Source organism: Amblyomma maculatum, chromosome 9 (assembly GCF_055883805.1).
Source record: "Amblyomma maculatum isolate TAMU_Amacu chromosome 9, ASM5588380v1, whole genome shotgun sequence".
Taxonomy (NCBI): Eukaryota; Metazoa; Arthropoda; class Arachnida; order Ixodida; family Ixodidae; genus Amblyomma; species Amblyomma maculatum.
The window spans coordinates 61,130,967-61,151,273 of record NC_139352.1 but is presented as its reverse complement, the minus strand read 5'-3'; the positions used below and the strand labels follow the sequence as shown (position 1 = coordinate 61,151,273).

At 46.4% G+C, this 20,307-nt stretch overlaps 3 protein-coding genes across 3 annotated transcripts; 2 read left to right on the top strand and 1 right to left on the bottom strand.

Annotated features, from left to right (window-relative positions):
• Window positions 1-814: 814 nt before the first annotated feature.
• LOC146179174 (uncharacterized) lies at window positions 815-6,066 on the bottom strand. Its single transcript, XM_084580136.1, has 5 exons — window positions 5,962-6,066; window positions 5,595-5,898; window positions 4,628-4,971; window positions 1,211-1,390; window positions 815-871 (listed from the first exon to the last, which is right to left on the bottom strand). Exons 1-5 carry the CDS (start codon window positions 6,064-6,066, stop codon window positions 815-817), a joined length of 990 nt encoding a protein of 329 aa, XP_084436262.1.
• Window positions 6,067-10,285: 4,219 nt separating this feature from the next.
• LOC146179173 (uncharacterized) lies at window positions 10,286-14,056 on the top strand. The gene is made up of 2 exons (XM_084580135.1): window positions 10,286-10,621; window positions 13,469-14,056. Exons 1-2 carry the CDS (start codon window positions 10,286-10,288, stop codon window positions 14,054-14,056), a joined length of 924 nt encoding a protein of 307 aa, XP_084436261.1.
• A 2,573-nt stretch (window positions 14,057-16,629) lies between these two features.
• Window positions 16,630-17,904, top strand: LOC146179172 (uncharacterized). Its single transcript, XM_084580134.1, has one exon. It carries the CDS (start codon window positions 16,630-16,632, stop codon window positions 17,902-17,904), a length of 1,275 nt encoding a protein of 424 aa, XP_084436260.1.
• Window positions 17,905-20,307: the final 2,403 nt, after the last annotated feature.

Here is a 20,307-nt window from a genome sequence, read left to right as displayed (position 1 = left end):
ATGCGCCGGATGAATATGTATTTGTCGTTTTTCCTTCCCTGAAGGTCCATGCCTCAATTGGCGCACTTCAGTACGGCTGAGCCTGAACCTTTCAAGCGGCCTAGAAGGCCTGGGTAGGTAGGCCTAGGTAGGAAACGTGCAGAGTGGGTCAGAGAAATAACTCAAGTTACTGACATTCTAGTGGAAACCAAGAAGAAGAAATGGGCATGGGCAGGATATGCAGTGCGGAGAGAAGATAACCGATGGTCGCTTAGGGTAACAAACTGGATTCCAAGGGAAGGAAATCATAGCAGGGGGCGACAGAAAGTTAAGTGGGCGGATGCGTCTAAGAAGCTTGCAGGTGTCAAGTGGATGCAGCTAGCACAGGACCGGGTTGATTGGAGGAATATGGGAAAGGCCCTCGCCTTTCAGTGGCAATCGTCAGGCTTATGATGATGATGATAATGATGAGGTAGGCAAAATGGCTCTTAAAATCTAAATCCATTCGGAAGCTTTTCATAGTAATTCCACTGGCACGGGCAGATACACATTATTTTTGTTTACTTTAGGCCTGCCTCACCGTAGTATATGTATGTTTCGCGGTTTTTGGAAGGACATATCACTCTTTCCAAAATTATGCAATCCGCAAAGCACGAAGCTTCCTCTGTCTCGTATTCCACACGTACTCAAACCGGAGAAGACTGAAGAGGCACCAGTGTGGTGGGCACTTCCGGCCACGATGCCGACAAAGGCGGGTATTCCTTTACGTCTGCGATACGGAATGGGGTTCTTCTAGGGCATTGAGAACAGTGCTCTGTCTAGGGCTAGCGATATATCACCTGAGCGGTGGCGGTGATGGCACGGAAGACACTGGCTGCTTCCCCTTGAGGGGCTGGACGAAGGGGGAGTGGAGTATAACAAGAACACCTCCCCTTTCCGAGCTGAAGAATCCGCCTCTGGGACACGCCAGACTGCCTATTTCCCACGGCGTGGTTCGCCGTACGGAATTAGAGGATTAGATAACCTAGGCATAGACGGAAATCAAAACAGCTGGCGACATTTTTTCCTTTTATTTTTATTGTTAGGTACTTTTACAAAGGGACAGGAAGGTTGTAACTTCATAATAGGTCGCCTTTAGCAACGTCGGCTGGTGGCATCATATAGCCTCCTCCTCCTCCTCCTCCTCCTCCTCCTCCTCCTCCTCCTCCTCCTCCTCCTCCTCCTCCTCCTCCTCCTCCTCCTCCTCCTCCTCCTCCTCCTCCTCCTCCTCCTCCTCCTCCTCCTCCTCCTCCTCTCGAGATCGGCGCATCCTTTGGGCGAACGCGGCATCTCTTCGTTTCAGACAGCCATGAAATGTGGCCCTGTGAGGACCGAAGCAGTTGGCACAGAGCAGCTCATTTGACCGGTAGTCCTGCAAGGAATTATGGTGCGTCAGCAACTTTCCTGTGGCACTCTAACGTACAACTTACCAGAAATGTCTCTCATGGTGAGTTGAATCAACTCGGCCGATTATTCTAAGTTCGAGATGTTCATTGTAGTGTGTGCATGCTAATCATGCCAAACCTAGGAAGTTTTTCTATAATTTTATAGACAACAAGTCCCCAATTTCAGAAACAAATCCCCTGTCTCCTTAGCGTTCAATGACTGGCATTGGAGGTTGCTCATTGAGTTTGAAAATTTGTTTTAATGTGCTATCACTAGGGCTCCACCGAACAGTCATTGTTTGTCTCAGAGGTTTTTGATCATACCAGTTGAGAAACTCAACGTAAAGCAACCAATCGACCAATAATTGCCCAGAAATATAATCTGCCATCTACCGTCTGCCACAATATGCGCGTGAGGAGGACCGGAGAAATGTACATACATCAGAGCAGGACAATATTACCAGTTGCGAAACTTCGCATGTCCTATGTACGAAAAAAAGCGCCTATTTTTGATAGGTCGAAATCGGGTGGATGGATGGATGGATGGAATATAGGAGCGTCCCCTTTGAAACGGGGTGGTAGCAGTAGCTATCATGCTCATTTTTCTCCATATATCTTAATTATTGATTAAGAATAGTTAACTAAACCATCATTCTATTTATTAAATTTTGCTCCTACATTACTAACATTATGTCACTTCTCTGCTTTTAAGCCACCAATCTTCCAGTCGTTTTTTGCTAGTTTCCACCGCCGGTTTATTCACCCGGCCACTGGTATCTCTAAACCCCAGAGCTTCAGGAACAGTGATTGCGCCTGCATCAACTTCCGGATGGATACCATTACATTCGAGTATAATATGGTCAATTGTTTCACTGGAGTTTCCACATACAGCACATGCGTCATCTCCATTGTTAAATTTCTTTTTGTAGCTGCGTGTTCTACGGCACCCTGATCTATCTTCAAAAAGTAGGGCACTGCCTCTTGAGTTATCAAAGAAATCTTCCTTCCTGATCTGCATTTTCCACTTGCGGTATAATTCCACACCCTGTTTCTTATCCATCGAATTTATCCAATTTTTACCTTCTGTGTTTTTCACCTGTTGCTTAATGCTCTTTATTTCTCCGTCCTTGTTACTAGTATACGTACTAGTTAGTTTCCTAGTTCTTTTCCTCCATTGTGAGTCAACGCTTTTGAGGTACAGGTATTTAAATACTTTAGCTGCCCATCTGTTACTGTCCAATTTCCTCAGGCGTTACTCATATAATATTTTACTCTGAGCTTCCCGCACTTCGAAAGATGCCCAGCCCATATCTCCCTGTACCGCCTCATTTGTAGTTTTGCCATTGGCACCTAGTGCTAATCGTCCAACGGATCTTTGATTTGTTTCTAATGTCGACTGTACCTCTGATTTTAGGCACAAAACCGCATTTCCGAAAGTAAGTCCGGGCACCATAATTCCTTCCCAAATACCCCTCAAAACCTCATACCTATTGTATCCCCACAATGCCTTATGCTTCATTATCCCGGCATTCCTTCGCCCTTCGGCCTTAAGTGATTGCCCATGCTTTCCAATGTATGCCAATCCTTCGTTTACCCATACCCCCAGATATTTATATTCTGCTACTCTAGGTATTTCAAGGCCTTGTATTTTAAAACCCTGATCAGTTGAGCCGTTGAAAATCATCAGGCCCGACTTAACGGCGCTGAAACTGAATCCTAGAGCGTCCCCTTCGTCTCCGCAATATTTAACTAGAGTTTGCAATTCTTCCAGACTCTCAGCTAGCAGCACAATATCGCCTGCATACATGTGTTTACGGGTGTTTACGGATAGTGGCGACGCCCGCGGTCATCAGTGTAAACTGAGTCTAAGTTCGAAACTTTCAGTGTTCATAAATGCACAACCACCTGGAAAATAAAATCAGTAAATGATATGAAGTAACGAAAATTGTTAGACGGAACAAGTGTAGCGAGAATGAAAAGAGGAAAGAAAAAAGATGCGATTTTGAGTGGGCTACGGCGGCAATAGAAGGTAGCCTTTATTAGTCGATTCTATATGGCGCCACAATCCATGATAACCCGAAATGTACCTAATAAAGCTATAGGAACGTTTTGAAGTGGTCACATGTACACATCGTGGCAGAACTGGCAGGATCTGCGAGCTTGGGCAGCCACTTGGAGATTGGAATCAAACCGACGGGTACCCTTGGAAGCCGAAGTCAGTCAAGCTACTCCTAGTTCAAGCAGGCACGTTAGTAGAGCTTGGTTAAAGAATAGCTTTCTCTCAGTGTCACTTTTGCAAATTTCTGAAGCACACGCCATAAGTTACGTGAGCAGAGGCAAGCTACTTCAAACCAAGCAAAACCACGCAGGAAAAGTTAAGATAATTCGTACTGAACCAGAGCTAACCATGCTAGCGCGCAATAATTCGTGAACAGCCTCAAACTGAACGTAGCAAAAAGTATCGTGGCTCTAAAATTTCAAGAGTGAAGGGAAGCGTACGGATATAAAACGAAATTGTATATAGCACCAGTGGCAGCTTCTTGCAGCAAGTAACAACCTGAAATAATGTGCGCACCTATTTTCAGAAATAAGTAAATGTTAAGCAAAATAAAAACAAAAATAATTTCTCGTTAATTTCCGCCCATTTTCTTCTTTCTTCGCTTGCTTCTTTAATTCCTTTTTGTTTCTTTTTGCTAGAAATGAGGAATCAGGAGAAAGCCGCAAGGAATCGGCATGCCACGGTAGTTCCATCAATGATGCTCTCATCAGGAAGGAGCTGCAGTATCATGGGCATAGGCGTAGACGGAGCTCCGAACACGTGCTGTGAAACTGTAGGCTTAACTTCATCACGTGACCTTACAGTTCTTTTCACCTTCTTTCAGATATTGTGTTCTGCTAAGACATTATACCTACGTTTTCAAAGAGTACAAGAGAGAGCAGCACGCGAACAAATTAAATTATCACTGCATCTTGAGAGTGCATTTCTAAAGCCATAGTGCGGGAATGAATTGCGTGACAACATCTCACCTCATGTTGTCCTCAAATATATATATATATATATATATATATATATATATATATATATATATACCGCCTTTACGCTTTTCGCCGGGTGTACTGGGCCGCGATGATAGCTCACAGCTATCGCCAACGTATTGATCTTTCTGCCGAAGAGCTGTTAAGAGAAATGCGAGTGATATTTTCAGCCAGAATAGATGCAGTACCTTATGATCATGGTTTCCAGTGCAGTTGCGGCATCGAATGAGTCCGCGGCAGATCCTCGTGTAGTGTCCGTACCGCAAGCAGTTGCGGCACTGCACCGCGGGTTCCAGGTACTCCTCCACTTTGAATTTGAACGGTCCCAGGATGACGTTTTCTGGTAGACACACCTCAGGCTTGAACGTGAGCACGACCTTTCCGCGTGAACCTGGAATGGCTCTTCTGCCATCTCCCTTCTTGGTGGCGAACTGTCGTCGCACGGACACCAATCCCAATGGCGCAAGCTTCTCAAGGATATGCTCGTCCGTGTATAGGATAGGAACTGACTTTATTTGGTCTTCATTCTTAAAGGCCCACTGTCCACCCTCCGGTCGAAAATATTTTCTTCCCCGGTGACTGTGAGACTTCGCCCCTAAAACGTAAGGCAGCAAAATGTTTTTGAAAAGAGTAACTAATAACGCAGTTATAGCCACCGCAATCACCCGATTCTGTCATGCTTCTCTCCTTCCGTTCCCTCGCAAAGGTTTTTCATCTAGCCTCCGCAAGACAAATTCCTCTTCCACCTCCGCGTTTGGCGGGAGGTGGGGCGTGGCACTCCGCGAGCGCGAAGAAAAAAAAAAAAAAAAAAAAAAGAAACGGCCGAGGGAGCGCGCGCCGCTGGATTCAGTCTGGCCGTGGCGAGGGAAAAGCGCGCAGCGAGCGGTAGACACCCATCCTTCTCCCGTCAGTCAGCGAGACGGACCAATGGACGTCGTTCGCGGTACGTGCGTCATTACTGTGGCCCGTCAGGCTAGCGCAGGAAACGGGGAAGCTGGCTTCCCAAAGGAGAGCATGAGAGAGCTTTGAATTGTATTTTCGATGCTTTGCGGCGCGCGTGTCACTGTAGCATTTTGCACAGACTATCTCCGGTACCTGATCGAAACACTGGGCTCATTTGCTTAAAAGGGCCTTCCCTGGACAGTGGCCCTTTAAGCAACGTGTCTGGTATGGTGGATTCCACTCTGGCGCCCCCTAACGTCTTGATGTCCAGGAGCTTGATGGCCGGGTCTAGCTTTGCCACGCGAACCGTCAGGTGTCCGCGACGGCTCAGACGCTGGTGGGCCACGTCCTTCTGTAGAATGCAGATCAACTCATGGGCGATTTGGTTTGGGTCGATATCGCAGAAGCTTTTGTCTTCTTCGACGATGCGAAAGACTACGGGAATGTTGAACCTTCGGCAGCCCTGTATGTCTGAAAAAGCCCGGTTGCCGAAATCGAAATCGTGTAGCTCTCTCCTCTAACGACTACCGCTGCTATGTCTGACGCTGAAGATGCATTCAATATTCTTCCGTGTGCTTACCGTAGGCTCATTTGAGGGTATGGCGGGTAGATACAACTGTATATTTTCTTGGAGCTCCAGAAAGTCTTCGTTTGATGCGTCTTGGTCGGCCTTCTGCTTCTTCATCGTATGACAGTTGACAAGTTTTGTGAGCTTTGACATAAATGCAAACGGACAAGCCTTTTTGCCTTTGAGTGATTTCTCCTCTTTTTTTTTTGTTTTACTACGCAAACCCAATATCTCAGCAGTAGGTGAAGTATGGATGTCTCGCGCACTGACCTATTCGCAAGTCTCCGCTTTCGTCCGACTACCAGCCTTTTGGGTTATATGTAACTTGCTGAATTTCAGCTTTCTGGAAAAATGTGAACTGCAGCGCCTCCTCTTAGCTGCAAGAAGCACTCACTTAGAGCAAAGTTCCACACTATGATGCAGACGGGTAGGAGAATGGATAACTGCAATATGAATAGAAATTCACTTATAACGTTTTTCTCTTTCCTTTGGTTTTTTCCCCAGTGGCCAAGACGTAAATGGCCGGATCACGTTTTCCTTCATCGCTGAGTATGCTATTCCCAGCCAGTAGTCCACAAAGGTATTTATGGTAGCTAAGGAATAATTCAGTTGCGGCTTTTGGATGCATGGCTTGAAGAACGCCTGCATTGGATACTGGGTTTGTTGCTAAGGGTTTTGTCGAGGTCCTTTAAGTACTAGTATTACTAGACTGTGGCTGTTTCATGTTGCCGTTTGAACACGCAACCCACTATTTATGAATATTTACGCGGGACACGAAACGCCCTGCTTCAAATAAAACTGAAATTTTAGGCTGCCGACTTGCTATATTCTGTGCTACATGTTTATCAACGGTGGTCTCAAATGAGAACAGCACTGCATAGTTCATAGGCTGCTTTAAAACGTGCATGCTTGCTAAATAAGAACATACAACTTTTTGCGCATCTGAGAAGCAAAGTGAAAAAGTACGTGAATATGTGAGACGTACGTCCAGATCACGGAGTAAGAAGAGGAAAGTGTTCCAACGGCGCTGTTTGTCGTGATCTCTGACCGTTTCAAAATAAGTCTCGCAATTCCGCTGCCTGACGACAGATGGCGGTGCAGAAGAGAAAAGTGGACGCTGAGATCGGCTGGCGCTTGGCTGGCCGTGGGGTAGATTTTTTAGAAGGTCCGCGAGCATGCCTAGGGTAGGGAGTCGCAGTGGAACAGAAAATGGCATACTAGAGAACAACTCCAAACAACCGACCAAAAGGAAACATAGGAAGAAAGATAAGGAAAATAATTTAACTACATGATCCGTTACATAGACATGCAAGGCGGCAGAAAGAGAGCGAAATGGTTATAAATAGGACAGCAGTTAATAGATGGTGAACTCGGTGTATATGCTCTGTGCGAGACACACCCCATATATCTAGAAGAGCCACCGGTCATCGAAGGCCCTGTTTGGGAAGGGTGCAGCAGAACAACAACGGAGAAGAAGGGAGCTGGTATGCTGATGAACCAAAGGATCAATCGGCAAATGGTAAAACCAGCTTACAAAGAACATGCCTGCGTTTCAGGAACAATAGCAGGTAAAACGGCATGGCTAGGGGTAGCTTATTTATGGACAGGGGACAAATGAGAACAGGAAAATAGAGATTTAGTTAAATGTCTAGTTGAAGATATCAAACAGTTTGGAGACGGTGCCGAGATAGTCTTATTGGGTGATATGAATGAATACATTGAGGATCTGGATGGATAAACCGACGGCTTGAGGCTGGAAATCTGTGAGCATCTTAACATCGTTATTGTGAATAGAGAAAGGAAATACGAAGGCCAGATAATTCAGGAATAGGCGAACGACCATTCACCAGGAACGACCATTCACTTGGTGTCACCAGGAATCTACAATAAGCTCGCTAGGATGGAAATGGATGAAAAAGGCGCGTACAGCTAGGAAAATGACCATAAACGTATTAGCTTGCAGATGGGACACTGGTCAAAAGGGAAGCATTAGGATTTACAAAAACCAAACACAAATTTAACCGCAACTAGAGCTAATAACATCAGGCATTGAGGGAACGGTAGAAGAGTACACGACGAAGGAGTGGGGTTATAATAAGTTAGCACAGCTCATCTGCACAAAAATTCGACAAGTAAAACAGTAAAATTGGTGCAAAGATAGGAGGACTCCTCGAAGCTGGTGGAATAGTGAAATGAAACAGGTAATCGAATGAAGACCAATGGCTTCCAGAGTACACAGAGAAGCTAAGTTGCGCAGCTATCTCAAGAGGAGACACACAGAAAATGGGAATCCTATCGGCATAAGAAACTGGAAGTGCAAATACCTGTCCAGAGTAATGTAAAATAGCACGCCGACCGCTGGAGGAGGGAAGTGCGCGGCTCAACTAAAGAGACAGCAACGAAATTCTGGAGCCATATAAGTAGCCTGGATGAAAGGAATCGTAGGGAGAAGAAACAGATTCAGGAAGCCGAGGGAAAATGCCTAGAGGGGGATGACACTACATACATACGTACATACATACATACATACATACATACATACATACATACATACATACATACATACATACATACATACATACATACATACATACATACATACATACATACATACATACATACATACATACATACATACATACATACATACATACATACATACATACATACATACATACATACATACATACATACATACATACATACATACATACATACATACATACATACATGCATAATTTTATCACTATTCATCAATACAGAGTACATTCTCGTGCCCGCTGGAGCGCAGGAGCGCTTGTGGGCGGGCCACGGCAATCGACGGGCGCGTGCTCCACGCCAAAATAAACAATAATAAACTAAAGGTACATCGTACAATACAGTACATGGCAAAAACACTTTCACGTAGCATGCTGTGTAGAATGATTAAACAACCATTTTGAAAGGTGACTACCATACTGACTACCTGTATGTCAGGGACTAAATCCTCTGAATGTTTTTCGCTTCGAAGGCTGATGAATTACGGATGACCGATCAATACACGCAGGCATCCACTCATTATCGACCATGTGGAAAGCTAATTGTTGGAATCCACAATGTTTTGCGCACACTAAATAACCTGAAGGTTACGAGAACGACTGGTAAACACTGAGAACGATAGGCATACATGGATCTTATTTTGTCGTTATTTACTCATTTTTCTAAGCTTTGCGTTCAGACTAGTTGTTGCTTTGGTTTGTTTTGTGAGGTTTAACGTCCTAAAGTGACTCAGGCTATGAGAGACGCCGTAGTGGAGGACTCCGAAAATTTCTACCACCTCGTGTTCTCTAATGTGTGCTGACATCGTACAGCACCCGGGCGCCTTGCTTTTCGCCTCCATCGAAAAGCGGCGGCCGAGGCCGGGATTCGATCCCGCATCCTTGGGAACAGTAGTCGAGCGCCGTAACCACTAACTAATTGTTGTCATTGCTTCTCAATATATACTTCCCAAATATTTCAACATGTTCTTGCTAACGTCTATTTCTGGCCACTTTACTCTGTAGTTTACAACTCGAAGAGCAGCCCGCCGTCGTGTGGCGCAATCTGTCTCAGCGCCTGAAACTGCGAGGGTTTCTGTGCCACCTGCAGAGCGCTAGTTGAGATACCTTTCTATTCTTACACCATGCAGACTGCCGCCGTGAATGATAAACATCACTGGATTGTTTCAGACCGAACAGCTGCACGCTGCTGCGAAGTATGCCGTAGAGACTAGCTCAAGTAGCCTCTTTTCATGCGTTTACCGGAAGCTGAGGCCAATTGCAACAGCTGTGAATTGTAGCCTGCATTAAAAAAAATGACTGCTCATGTAACGCAAGACAATTATCTGACTAACGTCCCACCTGACTGCTGCTCGGCCCTACCCACCGTATCGTCAATTGCTCAAGATGTCAAATATCCGGCGAGGGATGACGAAGCTCAAGCCAACTCATTAGACCAGAAAGACGTTGACGATATCAATGATACAGGTAAAAATGGTCCTAACTGCCTCTTTAGAGAGCTTGCCGAAACGAACTGTATCATGGCGAAGACTGTAGAAACTCTACATTCGAAGATGATTAAACTTGAAAAAGGCACATCGTCGTTTTATTCAACCTCTGAACTTTGGAAGGATCAACAGAACGAAGACGGGTGCCTGCCGCATGTGCAGATTAACTATCCGCAAACCCATGGAGATGTGCGCGAACCGTCTTCTCTTCTGTACTCCTCCTGCCTCCACAGAGACAACAGTTGTGGGGAATCTTCACAGCAAAATAATGGAAGGACCGAGAAATTGTCGACGGCATTCTTTTCTCCTACGATGTGCAAGGACGGACAGTCGCCGCGAACCCAACGAGGCTTTAGTTACAGTGACCGAGTTCTCTACGAAGAACTAGATGACGATTTGAACGCAGCGGATGCTGACTTTGACATTTCTCTCATAAAAAAGCGCCAAAGCAAGAGCAGCTACTGCGGCATACCGCTGCTTGTCAAGAAACTCAACAAATTGCCGCCAGCTTTGTCAGAGGTGTGTCTCGGCTGTGCGGAAGAGCATATTGCGGCAGCAGCCAAAGAAAGGCCGCTAACCATCGGAATCACCAGGAAAGGGAACTTGCGAGTCACCGTGGAAACTACGATTGCTGCCAGCCTTTTACAGGTAAGTAACTTCCACCATACGCATCCAGGGCAGTCGGCAAAGAAAGGACTCGAATGGTCGTCCCAGAGGCGTTCACTGTCGGTAAACATATTTCACAGATATAACGAGCTTTTTTATTTGGCCCTTTCTTGTGCGTCTCTGTACGAGTCGTATTTTTATTGCGTTCTTTATTTCTTTAGCGACCGTGTCAAAATTCTTCATTGAAGGCTATTTGTCTTTAGCGATTCGGCTAAAGGTTTAATAAAACCTGAGGATTTACAAGTGCATTGATGTGAAAATGAAGCTGGCGTGTATGAATACATCTCTTCGCTGAAATGACTAAGAGCCAAAATTAACCGAAAATTGCGATTTTTACTAGCTGGAAAAGGGATAAAAAAAGAAGGTACTGCTGCCATTTGTCGTTTTCGCAAGCAATGGTTGCATCGTGAAGATCGATATCAAACTCGGATCTCTGAGGCCTCGCTACAGTACCATTCACGTCCGAATACCCCATTTTAACCCCCTTTACGCCCACATAGAGCTTAAAATTTGGTATTGTTCATTTTACCACAATTCTTGATTCCCGCCACATCGACGCTCAGCATAAAAGAGAAAGATAGAGAATAGCAGAAGCCATCAGCACTGCATGTGAACGGAGGGACTAAATACGTTTTTTGTTTCATTCAAGACGTACATGAGGCAAAAAAAAAAAAAATCTGTTAACGACTGCTGAAGCTTACTTAGCAAGTAATGACATATTGCCGGTAAGCTTCCTTTTAATCCATAGTAAATGAGACATTTGCTGGTGTCTGGTAATCCTTGCCGCGGTAACTTCTGTTCCAAATTTAGCCAGTTATTAGCACAGGTTAGGCTTTGTCCATGGTACCGGAAACAGCCAACGCTTCCTAAGAGCTTGTAAGTCTTGTTGTTTTGTGCATTTTCTTAGTTTTAAAGCCGTTTAACAATTTCAAATAAAAAATGTTTTTCACAAAACAAGTTAACCTTGCTCCTGGCGCATGATAGCCTTAGTTGCTTATGCGCCATAAAACCCAACACAACAAAACACATTTCAAATCCACCACTATCCTCAGAATTATACGTTGTGCTGTTGCATCCGCATAATTTAAACGTGTAAGCGGCGCCCAACGGCTAACACTGAGACCAGAAGGGAGGAATTAAGTGGTCCCAATACTTACTGTTTTGTTGCAGGCTGAGTTCCGGATGCGGTGAGCTACAAAGATTGAAGGATTCTGGATGCTTATCAGCTCCACTTATCATCAACACGTTATTTCTTAATTTAACAGCAGCGGACGTGTATCCTGGCGCACCAATCCAAGGATCAACTGGTGGCTACAAACACTTTCCCCTCGTGCGCCCACACGAAGAATGACTTACTGGCGGATTGACGTTGTTGTGTGTGCTTCCTCGGGAAGACAATTAAAGAACGACCATAGCTGTCAGACTGAGCTGCACGCTTCCACAAACGTGAAATTTCGCTACTTATTGTTCAGAATGCAAGAATTACACCTACCCGTTATGAACCACTTGAATTCAAGACTTCGAGGAACGACATTTTAATGAATCTTCGTCTCACGAATCAAAGCTGGAACATTTTAAAGGTACAAGTCGTTAAAATATGCATTTTTTGTCATGGATTTCGCGGTCCATATCAGCATTACGTAGTGGAGTCTATATAGACTGCAGACATCGATCGATGACGTTTCGGTTCCCAAATGAAATACCGCAGCGCTTTTGACGACCAAGTATTGTTAAAAAGTTTTTGGCTGTTGTCAAAGTGTGACCTTGTGTCAGTAAAGCTTTCAATGAACCTAATTCAGAGATCATGCTCGTGAAATTTTATTTTGCTTAAACACTGTAGGTGTGAATAATAATTGTATATCTATGAATTCTCCGTTTGCACGACGCTGGCACTCCGGTCGTCTCTCTGTCCTTTGATCGCGAGTGCCAGTGAGCCCAAGCTGACCACTCGGGAACAAAGGCATACGACCATGCGCTGATACCAGGACCGGCTTTATTCGTGGCTGGAACAAGAGGCATTTAGTTCGGCATAAAAAAGAAGAACACCTGTTAGCGACAAAGGAGATGGGCGTCAGAAGGGCTATTCGAGAAAATTCAGGATATCATGTTTCCAAGTTAAATTACTTGCGTTGTTTTTACAGGTGAGGGCTGAGCGACACCGGTGCGCGGATGGCGCTTGGAAGCAGCTCCTGATATTCGCTCTCATCAGGCTATGTTCTGCCGGCCAATAGCGGTGATAACTATAAATTATTTTAGGGAGGGCGAGAGGATAAATAGTCACAACTTACGTTGCCCAAATGTAAAGACCCTCCTCCCTCCCCCCCCCCCCCCCCCCCACCCTTCCTTCCCTGATCATTTTTCTCAAGCGCCAGTCTGATGCTTGCAAAATCGCCCTCAATTACTATCTACCTTAGCTAAACAATGGAAGACGGGGGATTGGGATGCGAGAGTTTTACAGGGCTGTTAAGTTCTAGGTGTCTGTCATCTGGCGACTCCCCACAAATTCTGTAATTTATAGCGCACTTTTCGGTTATTCGTCGCTAGTACGACCACTGCTCTTATTAACTGCGAAGGGCTATCGAAATTAATGAGGTTGACTGAAAATGAGGTTGAAATTAATGAGGTTGACTGAGGTTGACTGTTGACTGCGTCGACAAGCTCGCAGTGTAGACAGTCTGAGCCATTAAAAATATTTAAGTCAAGTATCATTTCCGCTCCCGTAAGAAAACAGAATTTTCTTTAAAGGAAACTCTTAAGGATAGCTCAAAAAGGTTTTTCTTTCTCTGCTCCCTTTACACCTTCGAGCTCTCCTTCATACCGCTGTCGCAGGACGTGGACAGCTTGGGCGACCTTCCTGTCAAGGTGGTGCTGCCGAGCGCCTACTCGGACAACATGGCCAAGATCTCCAAAGTGCCGCTCGTCTACACGGACGCCCAAATCCGCGAGTTCTTCGCCGCGTCGGGTGTGGTGGCCGCCAAGCGCCAGGTTCACTACCGGCTACGGAAGGAGGACGGCGCCCTCGAAGTCGTGCCCAGGGACACCGTGGTTCTCACTTTCCGTCCCGAGCGAACGATACCCTTGCGCATCAGACCGAGCGAGAAGCACGCAGAGGCGCTCGACTACAGCTCCTTTCGCGTGACGCCGCACGTGTCGCCGCCGGCGCAGTGCTACAACTGCTACCGCTTCGGCCACATGGTCAAGCACTGCCGGCGCCGCACCCGCTGCAAGGTGTGTGCGGCATACCACTCGTACAAGCAGTGCTCCGCCAAACGCGAGCAGCTGAAGTGCTGCAACTGCAAGGGACCCCACGCGGCCACGTACTGCGGCTGTCCCGTCCGCCTGGCCGCAGTGCGGGACAAGAGCGATGCGATCAAGTACGACCACAGTCCCCGGATGGTGACTGATACTGAGAAATAAATCGCTCATACTGTTGCACTATAGCGCGTTGTATGTTTCGTAAAGAATAGTGAGTTTTAGCTTACCGTGATCCGCGATCCGCTACCGTGATCCGCCACCGCGCGTTCCACTGCATATGCCCAGACCCCCTTGACGCCGATAGATGGCGCCACATACTGGATATCGGCACATAGACCTGCCGCGTCGGGACCAATCAGCTTGTGCGCCTCGCCCACGCACGGTAGCGGGTCACGGTGGCTGATCGCGGATCACGGTAAGCTAAATCTCTTTAATAACTGTTTATTTATTATCTTACTTGGGTAGAATCGAATGCTATTTTATAAGGAACGCAAGAAGAAGACGAAAACAAGAGATTATGTAAGGGCCTTCAGATCCCAGTACTCGAGCCCCCTTTTCCGGCAACCATGTAGGATACCCGTGTAGAGTTGTTTGCTCAATTGACATAGTAAACGACCAAGGCCATGCCCGCTCGGCATAAACGGTTACGTGCTTCAAGCCTACGTCTATACTAGGCGGAAGAAGCAGCTATGCACTGGCTATAAATGACAATACCCCCTAAATCATGTTTAGTGATTTTAAAAGTGCAGTTAGAAACTTTGTTTGTGCCAAACTACGCAATCCGGCCCGGCCAATCCTAAAGAAACATACATAACATTGAAATAGTACCAGCACATTCCCCGCACCTAGGAAATGAAGCGGTCCGAAATTGTGCTTAAGGCTTTTTCAGACGGATGATGGGATGCCTCGACCTGGATTCTGCGGGGGATCGCATGACGACGATCCGCGAAATTACGCTGCACTACAAAGAAGGTTGACAGATATAGCCCCGTGAACACAAATTGATTAACTGCATAGAAGCATATCCAACAGCCGTTGACACCAAGGAAACCGTAAGGGACTTTTTTGATGTTGATAAATGTGATAGAATAATGTAATAATAGATATAGATCATTATAAAGTAGGAGAAAAACCGCGATATGAGCCGGAGGGATAATGCAGCATACCTGGAGACAGTCGTAGACTGGCTCACCCCCAAAACCTTGCAAGTAGTGACTAATGTATCCAGGCTGCGTTTCACCTAAATGCAAATACTACGACGTCCCTAAAGCGAATTTGACACATATTTTGATATTTTGAGAAACTCCTCAGGGCTGTTTCCTAGGGCGCAACACGAGCTCAGATCTTGCGGTTAAACTGCGGACCGACATCCGGGATTTGAAGACACCGAAAGCCGAGTGCTTACGGTCATTCATGCGTCCTGCAGTGGAAAAATATACAAGCGATCGAAATAAATCAGTTCGAAATAAAGCTTTTCCTTTCCTCATTACTGGAGTGGTGGCAGTGGAATTGGACCTCCCAAAATACTGAAATGTAGGGATACAAATCTAACCATGGAGCGGTAGCTTGCAGTGCAAGATAAAGTATAACCTGAAGAAGAAAAGAACAAGCTCACATGTTGGTAATTACTGTGCGATTGCAGATTCGGTGGCTGTAGGCGTGGTTATTTATTATAATTAATTGAATTCCTCTCTAGCATTAAGTACGTTACTATACTGTCACTCGTTACGTGACTGTATCCAGACAGCTCAAAGCGACGCTGCAGCGACGTCATGCGTGACGTCAACACTATAGTCACCAATAAGAGTGCGATTTGCTCTTTCACTCCTCTCGGTTACGACGACATCTATAACCCGGAAAAACGCCTTTGACAAATGTCACTGAAAAATATAACACGAAAAGTTCAGAGCATGATAACTCCAAGGAAAAGGAAAACAACTGCACTGTGCGTACTGTAATTCTCCTCTTGAGTCCCTGAGGCAGCGGGAAACGTCCCTGCACTGTCGGTACCGAATTATAAAGTGTGTTAATCGTAAGTGTACCCAAATTATGCTCAACTACCGCTTCTTCAGATAAGGAGATTTCCATTTATTATTACCCCGTTTTAGATAAATTTGTACTGAGTCGATATCCTTAATATAAAACATCCTTCAGATGCATTTATAACAAAGATATTGTTTTGTCTGCGAAAGCATAAGTAATTGTCTTTTAATATTGTAAAAGGTAGAGCAGAAATTACTCGGTAGGAAACCTCGCCTCAATTAGGACGTCTCAATACCGTAGTCGATAAGGATATTTACACATTGATTAAAATGTAGGAAAAACTTTGCAATTCAAAGCCTTAAAAACCAATTTGCAGACCACATACGCAATTGCAGTTTGAACAAAGTTTGAACAAAGTAAGAAGCATGTTATAATCTCGGCGGGTAACTGCATTAGAAACCTAGGTTAGTCGGGCGGAATATGCAGGGGCAGCGTGACGAACAGATTCATACCTTCATTGTTCATTCAGCATTGCATTCAGCATTGTCTCTTAGGCGCTGTATATTGCTTGCAGCAGCCCATTATGTTACGTATTAATACTGGCACAGGAAGCCTCTTCTCGAGCTACCAAAAGAGAGGAATTTTCTTCCAGGTCCAAGTTCTCAAGCCGTACAGGGATCGTCGTATCAAATCTGCTTATCTGCGTGGATACAACTACGCTAGGGGAAAAGAAACAGTTTAGAGTTCCAAGTATGCCTTTACCGTGCAACTGCTTCAATAGTGACTCGAGTTCGGAATTGAAGACGGTAAGAGACATCGTTCCTCGGAGTTCAGATCCTGAGACTTCCAAAAAGAAGCGGCGACCCTGCAAAGCCTCTCCACGCTATTCCAAATGCCAAGGTGGCCTGGATATCGCAAGTCCACGCTCACATTCCAACGACTCATATCGAGTCTCTGAACGCAGCTCTCACTCTGACCCGGACTCAGAATCACCCTCATGCTGCGACTCCACTTCGCATTCGGGCACGGAATCTGACACGGACTCCGAAACGAAGTCGGACTCGAAGTCAAAGGAAAGCTCGAAACCAAACGCTAGCGGACAACCTTCGGGGTATTCGGCACCTTCGTCATTGCAGTCATCGAGGTGTGTGGAGAAAGCTACTTACGGAAGACTGGGGCGTCGCCGGCTGCCCGCTGCCGGCAGTGGACGATGGTACCAAACATGCCGGGGTCGAGGTCGCAGCTGGTTGGGTGCCACGCCGTCCTACTATAAAGACTTCTCGGTCAAAGGCATCGAGATGCTCGTCAAAACAGTGGGAGACGCGCCATCTTTCTTGCAGCTCGAGATCGAGCGTGTGACCACGGACTTGATAGAGGCGGCTAAAGAACCAATCCTTTCCCAGAGAGTCACCTACAACGGCAGCCTAATCGTCGCCGTCGGCTCACCCGAGGCAGCTGCTAGACTATTACGAACGCGTATGATAGCCGGGTACAAGGTTGGCGTTAAGGTCAAGTCCGATGGACGCGACATTATCGGAAAGATCACTAACGTCCCGCTCGGCTACACGGACGAGAAGCTGCAGGAATGCTTCGTGTCTCAGGGCGTAATACATGCCCGTCGTCAAGTGGCCTACAAGAGGCAAGTAGACATGCGAGTCGAAAGAGTGCCCACCTTCAACGTCGTCCTGACCTTCAGGCCGGACAAGGTCATGCCTACGACCGTAGTGCCGAAAGCGGAGGCAACCAAGGTACTCGGAGAAAGGCCCTTTGTGGTGAGGTCTCACTACGAACCACCCATTCAGTGCATGCACTGCCAACGTTTCGGACATATGGCTCGCTTCTGTCTTAGATCGCTGCGCTGTAAGGTATGCTCTGGTTCACACAACTACAAGGAATGCGACAGAAAAGACAGGCCTTTATGCGCCAACTGCAAAGGGCCGCACGCGGCTACGTTCACGAGGTGCCCACTGCGGAAACTGGCGGCCGTCAAGAAGCGGTGGTCGTTTGGTACCATGGATGACGACTAGACTTCAAGATGTGTTTCGAATACTGAGAGCCAGAGGGATAGCAATCTCCTCCGCGTGAGTTGTGCTGTAGGCTTCAGGCTCAGCCGCTGAGGTCTTTCAGTGCTATCTGTTGCACGGAGGAAGCTGTGTTTGAAGTTCTGGTTGTTTCTTGTCACTAAAAATGCCTCGCAAATCTTAAAAAAGTGCATCCAGTGCGTCCCAATAGGAGGTTTCTACCAATCACCACTTCACATTTTAAATAAATTAATTTATAAAGTTTGCTTTGTTCCTTGTGAATTTTCTACCCAGATGAATCCTAACCATGTTTGGGGCATTCTCTGTAATTTGAAGCCCTCTTAGTGTATACCTAATTAAGAGAACGTAACAGGAACACAACTACTTCAACCATTTGGAAATGCAATAGGAGCACACTGAATGGTGGAACGCTGCCGACATTAAAGCTTTCTCTAGGCATCAAATAGCACGTTGGAATGAAACAACTGATTCGTGTGTAAAAATATTCGCTGTGGAGCGTCTATTGTTTGTGTTTGGAAGAAATAAGCTCGCATTTTTCAGGAAGGCCGGTTCTTTGACCTGAAGGGAAAATGAGGGCTGGAAGCGTGGATTACAGAAGACGCAAAATCTGCGACTCAGGTCTATTAGAGCCGTGTTTTGACTCCCCTATTGTTTTTAACAAGTAGTTTGAAGGGAAACATGACGTAGAATCATGGCGACAGATGCCGATTTGCTGCAACAACGGGACACATTATGCCGTTCGCTGTTGAATTTTCCGCATTGCAACAAACCACTTCCCTTTTGAATAGTGCTGTATTCTTCACGAAAGGTGTCGTTTAGCAATGGCCTCTCTACGTCTGCGTGCAAGAAATTCATGGAAATGATGATGGCTCTTCTTTCGCACCACATTGCCGCGAAAGTTTGTTCTCTTTTTTTTTTTTTGTCGCTGAAACTCACCGGCGCTATTCTTTACCAGGTTGTGGTGCAAGGTGCGACCTGATAATTCTTGAACGATGTTGTTGTTGTTGTGGGTGTAGGAAGAAAGAAAAGAAAATGCGAACAGAAGAGAAAATAGACAAGAAAAGAAGAGGGAGAGAAAGACGCGCGCCGCAACAACAGCCGTCGTCCACCACCACCGAAGCGGTGGCGGGTGCAATGACGGCCTACAACAGATAAAACTCAGTGGCTGGCTAGCCCCCACCGCAAGCGGCGTTGACCTACCGTCCCAGTCCCGTAGGGCCAGGAACTGCCACCCCAACCCCTCGCAAGTTGTTCATATCGTTCCAAATTGTTGTGGTTGCTTTTAGCGCCTTCTTACGAAATTTTCATGCCATTCTTGAATCGAGAGCTGCCGGCGTGCTTACTTGAACGAGCGTAGCCTCTCGTACCCCTTTTGTTATCGCTGCCGCCAAACTGCTTAGTGCTTCGCGGGCGTAAGTCATCTGGACAAGTAGTTTCAGTGCCAACCGGTCTTGGCATGATGACCGCAACGTGCTTACAACACCACATGCTTACAACACCGGGTTTGAACTATTAGGAAAACACTCCGACCCTAATATTCATTTTATCAATTCAAGCAGACCGTTTGCCACTTTCTATAATGTGGTGCCTTTAAGTTGCGCCCGTCTCGGCTGCGGGAGGTGGTTAGTTCGAAACCCACCGCCGGACACCCACCGGTAAAAATGGGTACAAGCGTCCCCCGGCCTGGCGCTCGGCTTTTCCAGGGGTGTGCGTTTGGGAGAAGCTCCGTAAACCCCGCTGCGCGCCCCTCCTCCGCAGTGGGCCCAAACCCAGTTTCGAACCTCGCAGCCTGCAAAGGTGGTTCTGTTTGTCTTTCAAAGGTACTCCCTTTGACCCTCACCTGAAGTGCTCCCCTAGAGCCTCAGCTGCAGCAGTCCTAAAAAAAAAGAAAGACGTAAAGGTTCACTGTCACTGATGAAGTTCACCTCTCAGAGATCACTGCAGTCCCACGGCAAGTCCGGATTTCCGGCCTGTCTGACTTTGCGAGAAAAAAAAAAGGGCCGATGGCGGAACGAATCACTGCCACATCGGCGCAACTATTTAGGCCGTGAAACCTTTTCCCAAGCATTTCACCCCAGAAGAGCCGAGCACCAGGCCGGGGGAAAGCTTGTACCCATTGAAAAACCGGTGAGTAACCGGCGGCACCTGGGATCGAACCCGGTACCTCCCGAATGCGAGGCGCACCCGGGCTCGACCAAATTACATACAAACTCCTTCGAAACCTTGATGATACATCTCTTTCTCAACTCACAGCTTACTACAACCAACATTGGAGGGAGGGTACTTTACCAGCCTCTTGGAAACATGCTGCAATCAACTTCATTCCTAAGCCCGGAAAACCCCTTTCCTTAGACAACCTACGCCCCATTTCTCTCACAAGCTGTCTTG